Source organism: Dipodomys ordii, unplaced genomic scaffold, assembly GCF_000151885.1.
Source record: "Dipodomys ordii isolate 6190 unplaced genomic scaffold, Dord_2.0 Scaffold46, whole genome shotgun sequence".
NCBI classification, from domain to species: Eukaryota; Metazoa; Chordata; class Mammalia; order Rodentia; family Heteromyidae; genus Dipodomys; species Dipodomys ordii.
In genome coordinates, this window is record NW_012267262.1 from 11,903,602 (window position 1) to 11,917,680 (window position 14,079).

The 14,079-nt window shown below is 39.5% G+C and overlaps 1 protein-coding gene across 1 annotated transcript in view; it reads left to right on the forward strand.

Annotated features, from left to right (window-relative positions):
• The window catches only part of Caprin1 (cell cycle associated protein 1), a 44,832-nt gene that overhangs the window by 19,675 nt on the left and 11,078 nt on the right, over positions 1 to 14,079 (forward strand). The window contains exons 5-14 of the mRNA XM_013019557.1: positions 3,336 to 3,574; positions 3,656 to 3,738; positions 5,255 to 5,392; positions 7,182 to 7,234; positions 7,317 to 7,403; positions 9,175 to 9,330; positions 9,420 to 9,528; positions 11,732 to 11,793; positions 13,172 to 13,282; positions 13,467 to 13,635. Coding sequence (XP_012875011.1) covers positions 3,336 to 3,574; positions 3,656 to 3,738; positions 5,255 to 5,392; positions 7,182 to 7,234; positions 7,317 to 7,403; positions 9,175 to 9,330; positions 9,420 to 9,528; positions 11,732 to 11,793; positions 13,172 to 13,282; positions 13,467 to 13,635 — 1,207 coding nt within the window. The remainder of the gene's footprint in view (positions 1 to 3,335; positions 3,575 to 3,655; positions 3,739 to 5,254; positions 5,393 to 7,181; positions 7,235 to 7,316; positions 7,404 to 9,174; positions 9,331 to 9,419; positions 9,529 to 11,731; positions 11,794 to 13,171; positions 13,283 to 13,466; positions 13,636 to 14,079) is intronic.

A 14,079-nucleotide genomic window follows, 5' to 3' on the forward strand; every position in this document is an offset into this window, starting at 1 on the left:
AAGACAAAAAACTGAATTTTTCTTTGACTGTCTATGAAAGTCAAATAATTTGTTGAGACCATCTTACTGTTCTCCCACAGGACAAAAGGTGGTGGAAGGGAACATGAACTCACTTGGCAAACTTTTGTAGTAGAGCCTATCTGTTTGGAAGGGGCCCTTGTGACCACAGTAATCTCCCAGAAGCCTTAATACCTGAGGATTCTACTGAGGGGACACAATTTTCAACATAAGAATTTTGGGGGAAATAAAAGAACACAGTCTATAAGTAGGTATTTGATTTAGGTTAGCTTCAGGCTTGATGAAGGATGCCCAATTTCTCTTTTTCTCCCTCCCTTTTTTTCAGCATGGTTCAAAGGAGCAGGGTTGCTATGCCAGTAAATAGAACCTCATTTCTGAAGCTACTATCCCTGTGTTAGTTAAAATACACTCTGTTTTAACAATCTGGTGTTTTTAGGAACTTGGATTTGGGCTTCAAAGTAGTGCTTTGATTTTCTGCCATATTTTCCATAGTGAGTTTTTTGAGTTGGGAGGCTTGTGCTAGAGCTTGAACTCAGGGCCTCATGCTGCTTACGTTTGGCTTTTATGAGGATGGCTGGCAATCTCACTTGAATCACATCTCTAGTTTTGGCTTTTTGCTTCTGGTTTATTGGAAGAAAGAGGTTTAAACAAGAAATCAGTTGTGCTGATACTGGGGCTTGAACTGAGGGTAAGTGCTATCCCTTAGCTTTTTTGTTTAGTCCTTAGTGGTCCAGTAGAGCCATAGCTCTACTTCTGGCTTTGCCCAGGCTGGCTTAGAACCTTGATTCTCAGATCTCAACCTACTGAGTAGCTAGGTTTGCAGGCATGAACCACCAGTACTTAGCTGGAGGTATGAGTCTTGAGGAATTGTTTTCCCAAGTTGGCTTTCAACTATTGTACTCAGGATCTCAGCTTTCAGAGTAGCTAGAATTATAGGTATGAGCCGCTAGGGCGTGGGCTTTTTTTTTTTTTTAACATTTACTAAATACTTTTCTTCTAAGTAAATTCAAGATCTTCAGGGATGGAGGCATGATTTAAGAGTTAAAATGCTTGCCTAGCAAGCAGGAGATTGGGAGTTCAAGAAGAAGAAAGGGCTTTCTCAAACTAGCTGTAATTGGTTTTGTTTTTCCCTTTTCTATTGAAAAGTAGTTTTTCTTATTTTACTTTTTTCTGTTAGTCATGGGGCTTGAACTCAGGGCCTGGGTGCTGTCTCTGAGCCTCTTTGTGCTCAAGGCTAGCGTTCTACCACTTGATTCACAATGCCACTTCAGGATTTTGAATGGTTAATTAGAGAAAAGAGTCTTTCAGGAACTTTTCTGCCACTTCAACGGTGTTCCTCAGATCTCATTCTCCTGAATAGCTAGGATTATAGTAGGCATAAGCCACTGGTGCTGGCTTTATTTTACCTTTTTTTTTTTGTCAGTGGTGGGGCTTGAACTCTGGGCTTGGGTGCTGTTCCTGCGCTCTTCAGCTCATGGCTAGCACTCCTCTTGAGCCACACCACCATTTCTGGTTTTCTAGTGGTTTATTGGAGATGAGTCTCATGGACTTTCCTGCCTGGACTGTCTTTGAACCGTGATCCTTAGAGCTCAGCCTCCTGAGTAGTTAGGATTACTGAGCCACCAGCTCTCAGCTTTATTTTACTTTTGTTTTCACATTCTTGCCTTTTTTTTTTTTGCTACTAGCTACCCTTAACTTCTTCCATTACTGAAAAGCTCATCCATTTTGATATGTGATACTTAGTCCTTGAAAGTTCTTGATCATTCTAAATTGTATCTCTGCTCATACATACTATTTATTCACTAGTTATTTATTGCTAAGATCATTGAACCACTCTGCTAGCATTCAGATTTGTATTGTTTTTTTCTACTTTTATCATTCTTTTTTTTGGGGGGGGGTCGGTCATGGCGTTTGAACTCTGGGCTTGGATGTTGTCCCTCAGCTCCTCAGCTCTTCAGCTCAAGGCAACCGCTCTACCACTAGAGCTACAGTACCACTGCTGGTTTTCTGGTGGTTTATTGGAGATAAGAGTCTCAAGGACTTTCCTGCCCTGCCCGGGCTGGCTTTAAACCATGATCATCACATCTCAGCCTCCTGAGTAGCTAGGATTATAGGCGTGAACCACCGGCTCCCAGCCTACTTATATAATTTTTTTGGTTTCCATTACTTTTAACATAGGCTTCATATGACCCTATTTTTCTTTTTTCTCTCTTTGTTAATTATAGTGAGGCTTTAGATAAGGAAAAACGAGAGTGAAAGCATAGCCATAGTTGTTAAAAATGCTGACCTTTTAAAAATCTCCAAGGTTATGATAAGCCTGAAAATGGAGGAGCGAAGCTTACTAGTGGCATCCCTTCAGTCTTTGTGGAATAAATACATTTGTACTTATTATTAGTCATCTTTTACTGCCAGTTTCTTTTGTTCTCCCTGCTTTCTCTTATTCAGGAAACTAAAGAGTTTTAATCTGTGTGTGTGTGTGTGTGTGTGTGTGTGTGTGTGTGTGTACACTGAGGCATGAACTCAAGGGCCTAGGTGCTGATGTTTTAGTGGTTAATTGGAGATAAGAGTCTTTCAGACTTTTCTGTGCAGGCTAGTTTCAAATTGTAATCCTCAGATCTCAACCTCCAAAGCAGATAGGATTTTAGGTATGAGCCCCTGTGCTTGACTTAAGTAATTTTTAATATTTTATGTTATTTTTTTGTTGGTCATGGGGCTTGAACTATGGGGCTCGGGTGCTGTCCTTGAGCTCTTCAGCTGAAGGCAAGTGCTCTTGAGCCACAATGTCACTTCTGGTTTTTTGGTGGTTAATTGGAGATTTCTGGTACTTAATTGGAGATAAGAGTCTCAGGGACTTTCCTACCTAGGCTGGCAATCCTCAGATCTCAGCCTTCTGAGTAGCATGGATTACGGGCGTGAGCCGCTGATGCGCTGATGCCTGGATTGATTGATGGGGCAAGGGAGTGTAGTCACTGGTAGGTTTTGGCATCTTGTTTGATTTTTTTTGTTTTTGGTTATTCATGAGGCTTCAACTCAGGGCCTGGGTGCTGTCCTTGAGCTTTTTTTGTTCAAAGCTAGTGCTCTACCACTTTGAGCCACAGCTCCAATTCTAGTTTTCTGGGGGCGAATTGCAGATAAGAATCTTACTAAGCTGGCTGGCTTTGAACTGAGATCCTCAGATCTTAGCCTCCTGATTAGCTAGGATTACAGATAGGAGCCACTAGTGCCAGGCATTTTGTGAGTTAGAAAATGGTGCTTAATAAAAATGAGAATTTTTTATAGATAGCTTTTAACTTTTTTGGTCTTACATTCTTCTGTAGATTCAGAAAACAATAAAGAAGACAGCTCGTCGGGAACAGCTGATGAGAGAAGAAGCTGAACAGAAACGTTTAAAAACTGTACTTGAGCTACAATATGTTTTGGACAAATTGGGAGATGATGAAGTGCGAACTGACCTGAAACAAGGTTTAAATGGAGTGCCAATATTGTCTGAAGAAGAGTTATCATTATTGGATGAATTCTACAAGCTAGTGGACCCTGAACGGGACATGAGCTTAAGGTACAGTGATACTTGGTAACAGAAACTTACAAATATTTAATTAATAAACTGAAAGGTGATTAGTTGTATTATTTATTATAGGTTGAATGAACAGTATGAACATGCCTCCATTCACCTTTGGGACTTGTTGGAAGGAAAGGAAAAATCTGTATGTGGAACAACCTGTGAGTATAACTTAAAATTTCTTCAGATTTTTGTCTTATTTGTGCAAGTGGGGTGTTAATGTGACGTTCCCATCATATACAAAATAGCCCCACTCAGATTCCCACCCCCATCTTTCTCATCCTCCACTGTCTTCAGTTTCAGAAGGCTTTGATATTCTTATCTACCTAATCTTGTTTGCATAGTTTAGGATTATAACATCTATATAGCTAATGAAAAGGTATTCATGTACTCCAATTAATGTTTTTATATACATTTTGTTTTTAGCCATAAAGTTTTGAAAATAGGTACTTCTGAATTGAATCATGTATTTCTGAAGTGAAGAAAAACATGAAATGTTCATTATTCAGAGTTGATGATAATAGTTTTATTAGGATTAAATCTGTGGTGTTGATAGAATTTTGTTAAAAGTTTTATTTTTCTGTATGTTGTCCAATTGGAATAGCCCTGCTACATATAGATCTGCTACACAAGGCCAGGAAAGTGTTCTCCTATCTTGAAACAATTCCTTCCCATTATCATTTCCTGGGTGTTGTCCCTGAGCTCTTGTGCTCAAACTAGCATTCTGCCACTTGAGCTACAGCTCTATTTTAGCCTTTTTTTTTTTTTTAAAGTGCTGTGGTCTTGGGGCTTGAACTCAGGCACTGTCTCTGAGCTTTGTTGCTCAAGGCTAGTGCTCTACTATTTGAGTCACAGCTCTGTTTCCATCTTTTTTGGTGACAAGAATATCATAGACTTTGCTGCCCGGAGTGGCTTCAAACATTTATCCTCTGATCTCAGCCTCCTGAGTAGCCAGGATTACAGGGGGAACCATTAGTGCCTGGCATTATCTTAGCTTTTGTTGCAAGTATACCAGGGAAGTGTCATTGTGATGAGGTCCAATTTATTGCTCCTTTTTGTAGTACTTTGGGGGTTTACACTCCGCTTGGTAGGCTGGCACGATAGTGACAGCTAGCTGGCAGTGCAGCTAGGGCGCAAGTGTTAGGACACTAGCCTTGAGCACAAAAGCTCAGGGACAATGCCCAGGCCCTCAGGACCTATTCCCCCCCCAAAAAAAAAAACCCATCAAACAAAAAATAACCCCACAAAATTTATGTCCTTTTTGCTGGCCCTGAGGCTTGAACTCTGGGCCTAGGTGCTGTCCTTGAGCTCCTTTTGCTCAAGGCTTGCAACAACACACTTCCAGCTTTTTTTCTATGATTTAATTGGCTGTAAGTCTCACAAACTTACTTTCCTGCCCAGGCTGGTGTTCAAACTGTGATCCTCAGATCTCAACCTCCTGAATAGTTAGGATTACAAATGTGAGCCACCAGCATCTGGCTTCCCCACAGAGTTTAATGCAAGTTGTTTTGTAGCCTGTCAATCTGTGATACAACTTTCTAGGTGAAATTTTTATTGTTTTTGTGTATATATTTTATTAGCTGTTCATAAAGGTTTTCATTTTTCAGTATTTCATAGAATGTTGAACTTTATGCCTGTTATCATAAGTCTAACATTTTAATTCACATTATTTTTTAGATAAAGCTTTAAAGGAAATTGTTGAGCGTGTTTTTCAGTCAAACTACTTTGATAGCACCCACAATCACCAGAATGGGCTGTGTGAAGAAGAAGAAGCAGCCTCTGCACCTACAGGAGAAGACCAGGTAGCTGAAGCTGGTAAGTACTGACCTAGATGGATAAGACCCTTTAGGTCTTGAGTTAACGTCCCTGGCCTTTCTTTTCCTTTGCTATAAGTTCAAGTTACATACTTAATTAAATATTGAAAAGGTATACTTAGATTAAAAAAATTAAAACATACAAGATACAATGTGAAGACAAAGCACATGCACATCAAGAGTAATTTCAATAAAAGTAATTGCATGAAGTATTCAGTATCAGGTCTACTAATCTTTTCTTTTTGGCCAGTCATGGGGCTTGAACTCTGGGCCTGGGTGCTATCCCTCAGCTCTTCAGCTCAAAGCTAGCACTCTACCACTTAAGCCATAGTACCACTTCTGGTTTTCTGGTGGTTAATTGGAGGTAAGAGTCTCACAGACTTTCCTGCCTGGGCTGACTTTGAATCACGATCCTCAGCTCTCAGCCTCTTGAGTAGCTACGATTACAGGTTTGAGCCACAGGCATCTGGCAAGTCTACTAATCTTGATTATGGTTATTGACAGTTCTAAAGTATCGCTGGTCAGGAGTTGGGGTAAGGGTCGATTTTTTTTGGGGGGGGGCTTGGTTGTGGGGCTTGAACTCTGGGCCTGAGTGCTGTTCCTCAGTTCTTCAGCTCAAGGTGAATACTCTACCACTTGAGCTACAGGGCCACTTCTGGTTTTCTGGTCGTTAATTGGAGATAAGAGTCTTGTGGACTTTCCTGCCGGGGCTGCCTTTAAACTGTGATCTTCAGATCTCAGCCTTCTGTGTAGAGAGGATTCCAGGCATGAGCTCGTTCCCTGGCTTATAAGGATTTTTTATAGATGTTTTCTTGATTTCTGCAGGTTTATTTTTACTATGAACTTTTTCTTTTTCTTTTTTGTGCCATTCTTGAAGCTTGCATCTAGGGCCTAGGTGCTGCCCCTGATCTTAGCTGCTTACAACTAGTACTCTGATCACTCGAACCATAGTTCCACTTCTGGTTCTTTTGGGGATGAATTGGAGCTTCATAACTTTCTCTGCCCAGGCTGGCTTTGAACTATGATCCTCACCAATGCCTAGCTAAAACTTTTTCTTTTATCATGGGGACATTACAAATACAAATTAGAAATATCACAGCAGAAAGGGTTCTTTTCTAATTCATTTTGAAATCTAGCACAGCACTCATTGTGTTAAAGACTAATATATTATGAGTACTTCTATGGTAACACTTAAGTTAGTAAAATTCTGAGCAGTTCTAAACACAGTTGAATGCATTAGCCAGGTAAAGTGGCTCATACCTATAAACACAGGATGTTGAAAGCTGAGCATCAAAATTTGAAGCCAGCCCAGGCAGACAGAATCTTGCCAGACTTAATTCCAAGTAACCAGCAAAAAGCCAGAAATGGAGGCTTGGCTTCAATAATTATAGAGTACCAGTAAAGCAAGTTGATGACTTTTTGCCCCACCTGACCCTGAAACTCAGTTCTTCCTCATAGTTGGAGCTACATGTATGAGCCACTACAGCTGTCTTAAAGTAGACTTTGAAGAACAGTTTTAAGGTTACAGTTAAACTGGATACAGATATTTCCAATGGATCCTCTATCTCCACACTTGTGTTACCTCTTGTCAGGATTCCCCTCGAATAGTACACTTAACTGTAGTCGAACCTACATTTACACGTCATTATTACCCAAAGTCATAGCTTACATTACAGTTCTTTTTTGTTGTGATGTAAATTCTATAGACTTGGTTGTTATAAACAGGTATCCATTATATGTCTTAGAAACTACTTTCACTGACCTAAAAAATCTTTTATTTCACCGCTTAGAACCTGAACCAGCAGAAGAATACACTGAACAAAGTGAAGTTGAATCAACAGAGGTATGATTTTTACATAATACAGTATTACCTTTAACTTACCTGACTTTCAAACAAATCTCAAAACATTTATTTTGCTTTACAGTATGTAAATAGGCAATTTATGGCAGAAGCACAGTTCAGCAGTGGTGAAAAAGAGCAGGTAGATGAGTGGACAGTTGAAACTGTTGAGGTAAGAGGTTTCTGTATTACAAGGTTGATGTTTGTTTATGCTTTTTCTCATGTTTATGATATTGGGATTTTGTAATCAGGAGCTTCGCTAGCTACCATTCTACCACTTGAGTCATGCCTCCATGACTCAAAATCTTCCCTTGTCAAATTATTTTTCAGGTGGGATATTGTGATTTTTTTTTTTTTTCCTACGTGGGCCTTGATCTACTGTTTGGCTTTTTAACCCTCACTGCTGGTGTTTTACCACGTGAGCCATGCCCCCCAGACTGGCAGTTTGCTAGTAATTGGAGATTGAGTCCTATACACTTTCCTACATGAACTTTGAGCCAAGATTGTCCAAGTCTTAAGCCTACTGAGTAGCTAGTACTACAAATGTGTGCCATTAGCACCTACTTTAAAAGAAAAGATCTTTTTTTTGGAGGGGGGGTGTCAAGTCGTGGGCCTGAGTGCTGTCCCTCAACTCTTCATCTCAAGACTAGTGCTCTACCACTTGAGCCACAGCATCACTTCTGGCTTTTTTTTCTGCTTATGTGGTGCTGAGGAATTGAACCCAGGGCCTCATGAATGCAAGGCAAGTGCTCTACCACTGAGCTACCTTCCCAGCCCAAGAAAAGATTTTTTAATTGACATCCATCAGTCCTACAGGGAGTTGGGTGTGACATATTCCTACATGTAGAGAATGTACCTCTGATGATGTACATCATCAGATGTACACACAGCTTTTACTCCATTTTAAAACAATTGTGATAAGTTTTTTTTTTTTTTTGTCTAAGACTGGGATTTAAACTTGATCTGATGCTTTCCCTCATTGGCTGGGATTCTACCACCTGAGACACTCAGCCCATTAGTTGTGTGTGTATATGTGTGTATATGTGTGTGTGTGTGTGTGTGTGCAAATAGAGTACTTTATATTCATCCTTTTTTTGTTATTTGTTTGTTTTTGGGTCCGGTTGTAGAGCCTGAACCCTGGCCCTGGGTGCTGTCCCTCAGCTCTTCAGCTCAAGGGTAGCGCTCTACCACTTGAGCCACATCACCACTTCCGGCTTTTTTCTTTTTGCTATGTGGTGCTCAGGAGTTGAACCCAGGGCCTCAGGCATGCAAGGCAAGCGCTCTACCACTGAGCCACCTTCCCAGCCCCTATATTCATCCTTATTCACCTTCTCTCTCCATTGGCTCTCTCTAGCTTAATGATTTTTATCTCAGCATTTGCTTGAGAAAAATGATGTGATCATTTTCAATATTTTTGACTTTCACAAGCTTAAAAGCCAATAAAATGAACATAAATGAGATGTTGTAAAAATCAGCAAGAATTTTCAAGTAGAGCCAGGAATTACTAAGAACAGTAAATAGTGGAAATTGAAACAGATCAGATGTAACACTGAAACATCAGAAAAGACAAGAAGGGAGGATATTTTATTGAAGTAATTTTCATTGGTTAAAGTTAAAAAAAATTTAGTTGATCGTTAAGGCCACCATTGGTTGAGTGCTAACTAAATACCTGGTTCTTATCTATATATGTATAATACACATTTGGTACAGATAATACAGATTCAGTTACAGAAAACATAAAAGTAAATCTGAAATGCTACATGTTAATCCTATGGGACTGAGAAAAGTTCAGATGATCTTACTGACCAGAATGTTAAGTTTGGAATAATTGTAGTCCATTTGAGTATTTTATAGTCTGTTATGTTTATAGGATAGTTTACATGGCTTGAGTATCACTAATGGTATTAATGAATAGAGCTCTTCCATCTCTCTCCTGACTTTAGGTGGTAAATTCACTCCAGCAACAACCACAGGCTGCATCTCCTTCAGTACCTGAGCCCCACTCTTTGACTCAGGTGGCTCAGGCAGATCCCCTTGTGAGAAGACAGCGAGTACAAGATCTAATGGCACAAATGCAAGGCCCTTACAATTTCATTCAGGTATGTGCTTTTTCGTAAAACAACAAAAAACAAACTATAACACATTTTAAGTGTTTATGTCATTTGACATCATTCCATTATTCTCATAGGACTCAATGCTGGATTTTGAAAACCAGACACTTGATCCTGCCATTGTATCTGCACAGCCTATGAATCCAACCCAAAATATGGACATGCCTCAGCTGGTTTGCCCTCCAGGTTGGTAATGTTACATATTTAGTAGAGAGAGAAAGTATAGGCTAATGCTTCATATTTTATAGTTTATGAAAATTAAAATTTTCATTAATATTTGGCATAACTTTTGAACCTAGTCATTAATTTGATAAATATTTTTCCTATAATGCAACTTTTTATTACCGCTTTATACTTTTTTGCTTTCTTAGTGTGATGGTACTGGAGCTTGAACTCAGCATGTTGAAACTCAAGACACCAGCATTTAGAGCAGGAAATGAAGCATCACTATACTATTACTATGGCAGATATCTATATTTTATGCTCCCTCTCAATCACTGATTATAGTTTCAAGAATCTTTTTCTTGCTATTAGAAATGAAAGCGGTAGATAGCTGCATCTCTTCAGGAAAATTTCTTTTGGGGGCGGGGGCGTCCAGTCGAGGGGCCTGAACTCTGGGCCTGGGTGCTGTCCTTCAGCTCAAGGCTAGCGCTCTACCACTTGAGCAACAGCACCACTTCTGTCTTTTTTTCCTTTTCTTATGTGTTGCTGAGGAATCGAACCCAGAGCCTCATGCATGCAAGGCAAGTGCTCTACCACTGAGCCACCTTCTCAGCCCTATAGTTTATTCTTTTTTTTTTGGTCGGTTGTGGGGCTTGAACTCTGGGCCTGGGCGCTGTCCCTCAGCTCTTCAGCTCAAGGGGAGCACTCTACCGCTTGAGCCACAGTGCCACTTCTGAAAATTTCTAAACTTGTAAATCCCTAAATCAAAACAAGATGTTTTGAAGAAAGGAAATTCTTAAGAGGATTAAATAAGTGAGATAGTTACTGGCAATTAGTTAACTCCTTGCATTAAATGATCTCTCGTGACATTCATTTAGGGTCGTCTTGGCCTTTTCTTCATGTAGTGGCATTCTGCATCTACAATGTTGGGTAATCTTATGCCATCAAAGTGGGACTGAGTAAAAGCACATTCAGTGAAACAATTTGGCAAGGTGGTTTCAATTTCTCTATAGTTAAGTAAAATACCTGTCGACATTTTACCAAAAGTTACGAAAACTTAGTAGTTAAAAATGTGCCAGTCTGGGGGACTTGAACTCAGGGCATGGGCACTGTGCTCAAGGCTTAGCACTCTCACTTGAGCCACAGCCCCACTTCTTGATTTTTGTGGTCAGTTGGAGATAAGTCTCATGGACTTTCCTACCTTGTGCTGACTCAGCCCAAGGTATATCCTCCTAGCTGAGCTACCTGTAATCTGGCTTTAGAAAGCAAAATTTTAATATTTATTATCTGAATTCTTACCAGAGTGAGAGATAGGTAGTTTCCAGGTTGACAGATTGTGCCAAATTGTGCCTAATGTTAACACTGACACAGCTCTAAGGATTTTTGGGTAGCCAGACACTTGAATGATAGTTTTTGGTTTCTTAATGAGCAGTGATTCTGTACTTAGGATTATCTTTTTTTTTTTTTTGTGCCAGTCCCAGAGCTTGAACTCGGGGCCTGGGCACTGTCTGTGAGCTTCTCTATGCTCAGGGCTAGCACTCTATCACTTGAGTCACAGCGCCACTTCTGGCCTTTTCTGTTTATATGGTACTGTGGAATCGAACCCAGAGGCTTTGTGCATGCTAGGCAAGCACTCTACCACTAAGCTATATTCCCACCCTTAGGATTGTCTTAATCATGGGTGGGGAGGAAGGTAGGAACTTGATAAGAACTGTAAATAAAGTTGCACATTGAAATTTCATATAGGCTTTAAAGTAGTTGTTTATTCTTTTTCTCCTTTTCCTTCTCATTCTCTCTTCCCCCTTTACCTCAGTCCCCATGAAAACATAGGGGGGAAGTACATTCAAGTTTGATGTTAAAATATTAGCTGAATAATATCTATTCAGTCTTGAGTATGCATAGACAATGCTACTTTTATTGCTTTAAGTGGAATGAATATCTGTCATTCTTTCTACCTTATTCTTGATTACTTTCTGGTATTTGACTTTACCCTTAAAAAAATACAAAATACAATGTATGTGAGAATAAATTAGAATTATAAGCAGTGAACCAAAATAAGTCATTTGAAAGCCAAACTTGGTAGAACTATACTCAACAGTTCTTTTCTTGATGAACAAAATATGTGTTTTGTTTTTTGGCCATAAAAATTTGCCATGTACAGCCATATTAAAGATATTTACACATTTATTAAGAAATTTGATTTTGTATAATTTTGTTATTTTTGCAGTTCATTCTGAGTCTAGACTTGCTCAACCTAATCAAGTGTCTGTACAACCAGAAGCTACACAGGTAAGAGGAATAATAATTTCTCAGGTTTGTTTCTTAGGTCAGTCTTCAGCAGTACATATATAGTTTGTTTTTAGGTCTTTTCCCACAGATTCACTGACATATGGGTACTTATCATGGGTAATTATATTTACTTTTTTCTTTCTTTCTTTTTTTTGGTCAGTCGTGCGTCTTGAACTCTGGGCCTGGGCTCTGTCCCTGAGCTCTTCAGCTCAAAGCCAATTCTCTACCAATTGAGCCAGAGCACCACTTCCTGTTTTCTGAGTTTCACGGACATTTCTGCCTGGGCTGGCTTTGGACTGCGATCCTCAGATCTCAGCCTCCTGAGTAGCTAGGATTACAGGCGTGAGCCACTGGTACCAGGCTTATCTTTTCTTTTGGTTTCTTGAGTTTTTCCATGTTCATCCTTATGTTTATAAAGGGTAATTAAAATGAAGGATTGTGTGTGTGTACATGAGCAGTGCTGGTCCTTGACTTGAACTCAGGGTCTGGGCCCTGTCCCTGAGCTTTTTCACTCAAGGTTAGCTCTCTACCAATTGAGTCAGATCTCCACTTTTAGCTTTTTGATGATCAATTTGAGCCAGTCATGATCTTCAGAACTCAGCCTCTTAAGTAGTTAAGATTACAGGCATGAGCCACTGTCACCAGGTAAAATGAATCCGTTTAATTTCAAATTAAGTAGAGTTTCAGACAACATGTTTTAGACAACATTTAGTTTTTAAATGGATTTTTTAATCTAAGAAACTTGTGAAGGGACTTCATAATGTACTGAAGTGTATTAATCTTTGAGGTTAAAATTGCAATTCTTAGGATGTGTAGTTACCAAATACAGAGAGAATGTATTAATTTCTGATTTTTAAAAAATTGCTGGTGTCTTATGCCTGTAATCCTAGCTACTCAAGAGGCTGAGATCTGTGGATCATGGTTCAAGGTCAGCCTGGACAGAAAAGTCTGAGACTTTTACCTTCAGTTAAGCACCACAAAAGCCAGAAGTAAAGTTGTGGCTAATGAGGTAGAGTGCCAGCTGTAAGTGAAACAGTGAAGAGACAGTGAATGCCCAGGTCCTAATTCAAGCCCCTATCCTGGCAAAAAAAAAAAAGCAGACTTTTTTTTTTTTTTAAGTCCTATTTATAGCAGGTCCTACAGCTTGTTTTTGCTTAAGGCTTGTGCTCTAGCTCCACTTCTGGCTTTTTCTTAATTGTAGAGAAGAGTTATATGGACTGCTTGAGCTAGCTTCAAACCTCAGTCCTCAGATCGCAGCCAGCCCCCAGAGTTGCTAGGATTGAAGGCCTGAGTCACCATTGTCTGACAGTGCTGGTTTATTTTTTAAGGGTCAATTTTGTAAGAAAGGTTTGATTTTCTTTTTTAAACTGCTGTTTAGGTTCCGTTGGTTTCATCCACAAGTGAGGGTTATTCAGCGTCTCAGCCCTTGTACCAGCCTTCTCATGCTACAGAGCAACGACCACAGAAGGAACCAATTGATCAGATTCAGGCAAGTTATATTAAGCTTGTTTAGGCACTTATGAATTGGCTGGCAGAGGTAATTTAGAATTACTAATTCATGTTAATGGTGACTGTCTCAATTTAATTTGCTTTAATAGAATAGTTAAAATTATTAATAAAAGCACTTTGAGTTAGTTTATTACTAAGAACCTATTTATTTGCTTTGTGTTTAGGCAACAATCTCTTTAAATACAGACCAGACTACAGCATCATCAGCCCTTCCTGCTGCTTCTCAGCCTCAAGTATTCCAAGCTGGGACAAGTAAACCTTTGCATAGCAGTGGAATCAATGTAAATGCAGCTCCATTCCAATCCATGCAAACGGTAATGCAAATTAATCCATGTAACATTTTGTGTGTAGTATATACTATAAAAGTCAAAGAGTCTTCATTTAACTGTCCATGAGCTGTATTTATCGATATCGATATTTTTGCTTTCTTTTTCTGTGTAGCTCAGCTTAGCCTAGAATTTGCGGCCCTTTTTGTACCAGCCTCCTAATGTTGGAATTACAGGCATGTGTTACTCTGACTAGTTATAGGTTCCTTTATTTTTATTTATCTTACTATTTTTTGTGCTCATCCTTGAGCTTGAACCCTGGGCCTGGGTACTCTCCATGAGCTTCTTTGCTCAAGGTTAGCTCCTTATCACTTGAGCTATGGCTATACTTCAGAGACTCCCTCAGCTTCCTGAGTCGCTAGGATTACAGGTGTGAACCACTAGCACCTAGATATAGGTTATATTTAATGTAATTGTAAATTGTTTATTTGAGATGTTACTCATTTATCTT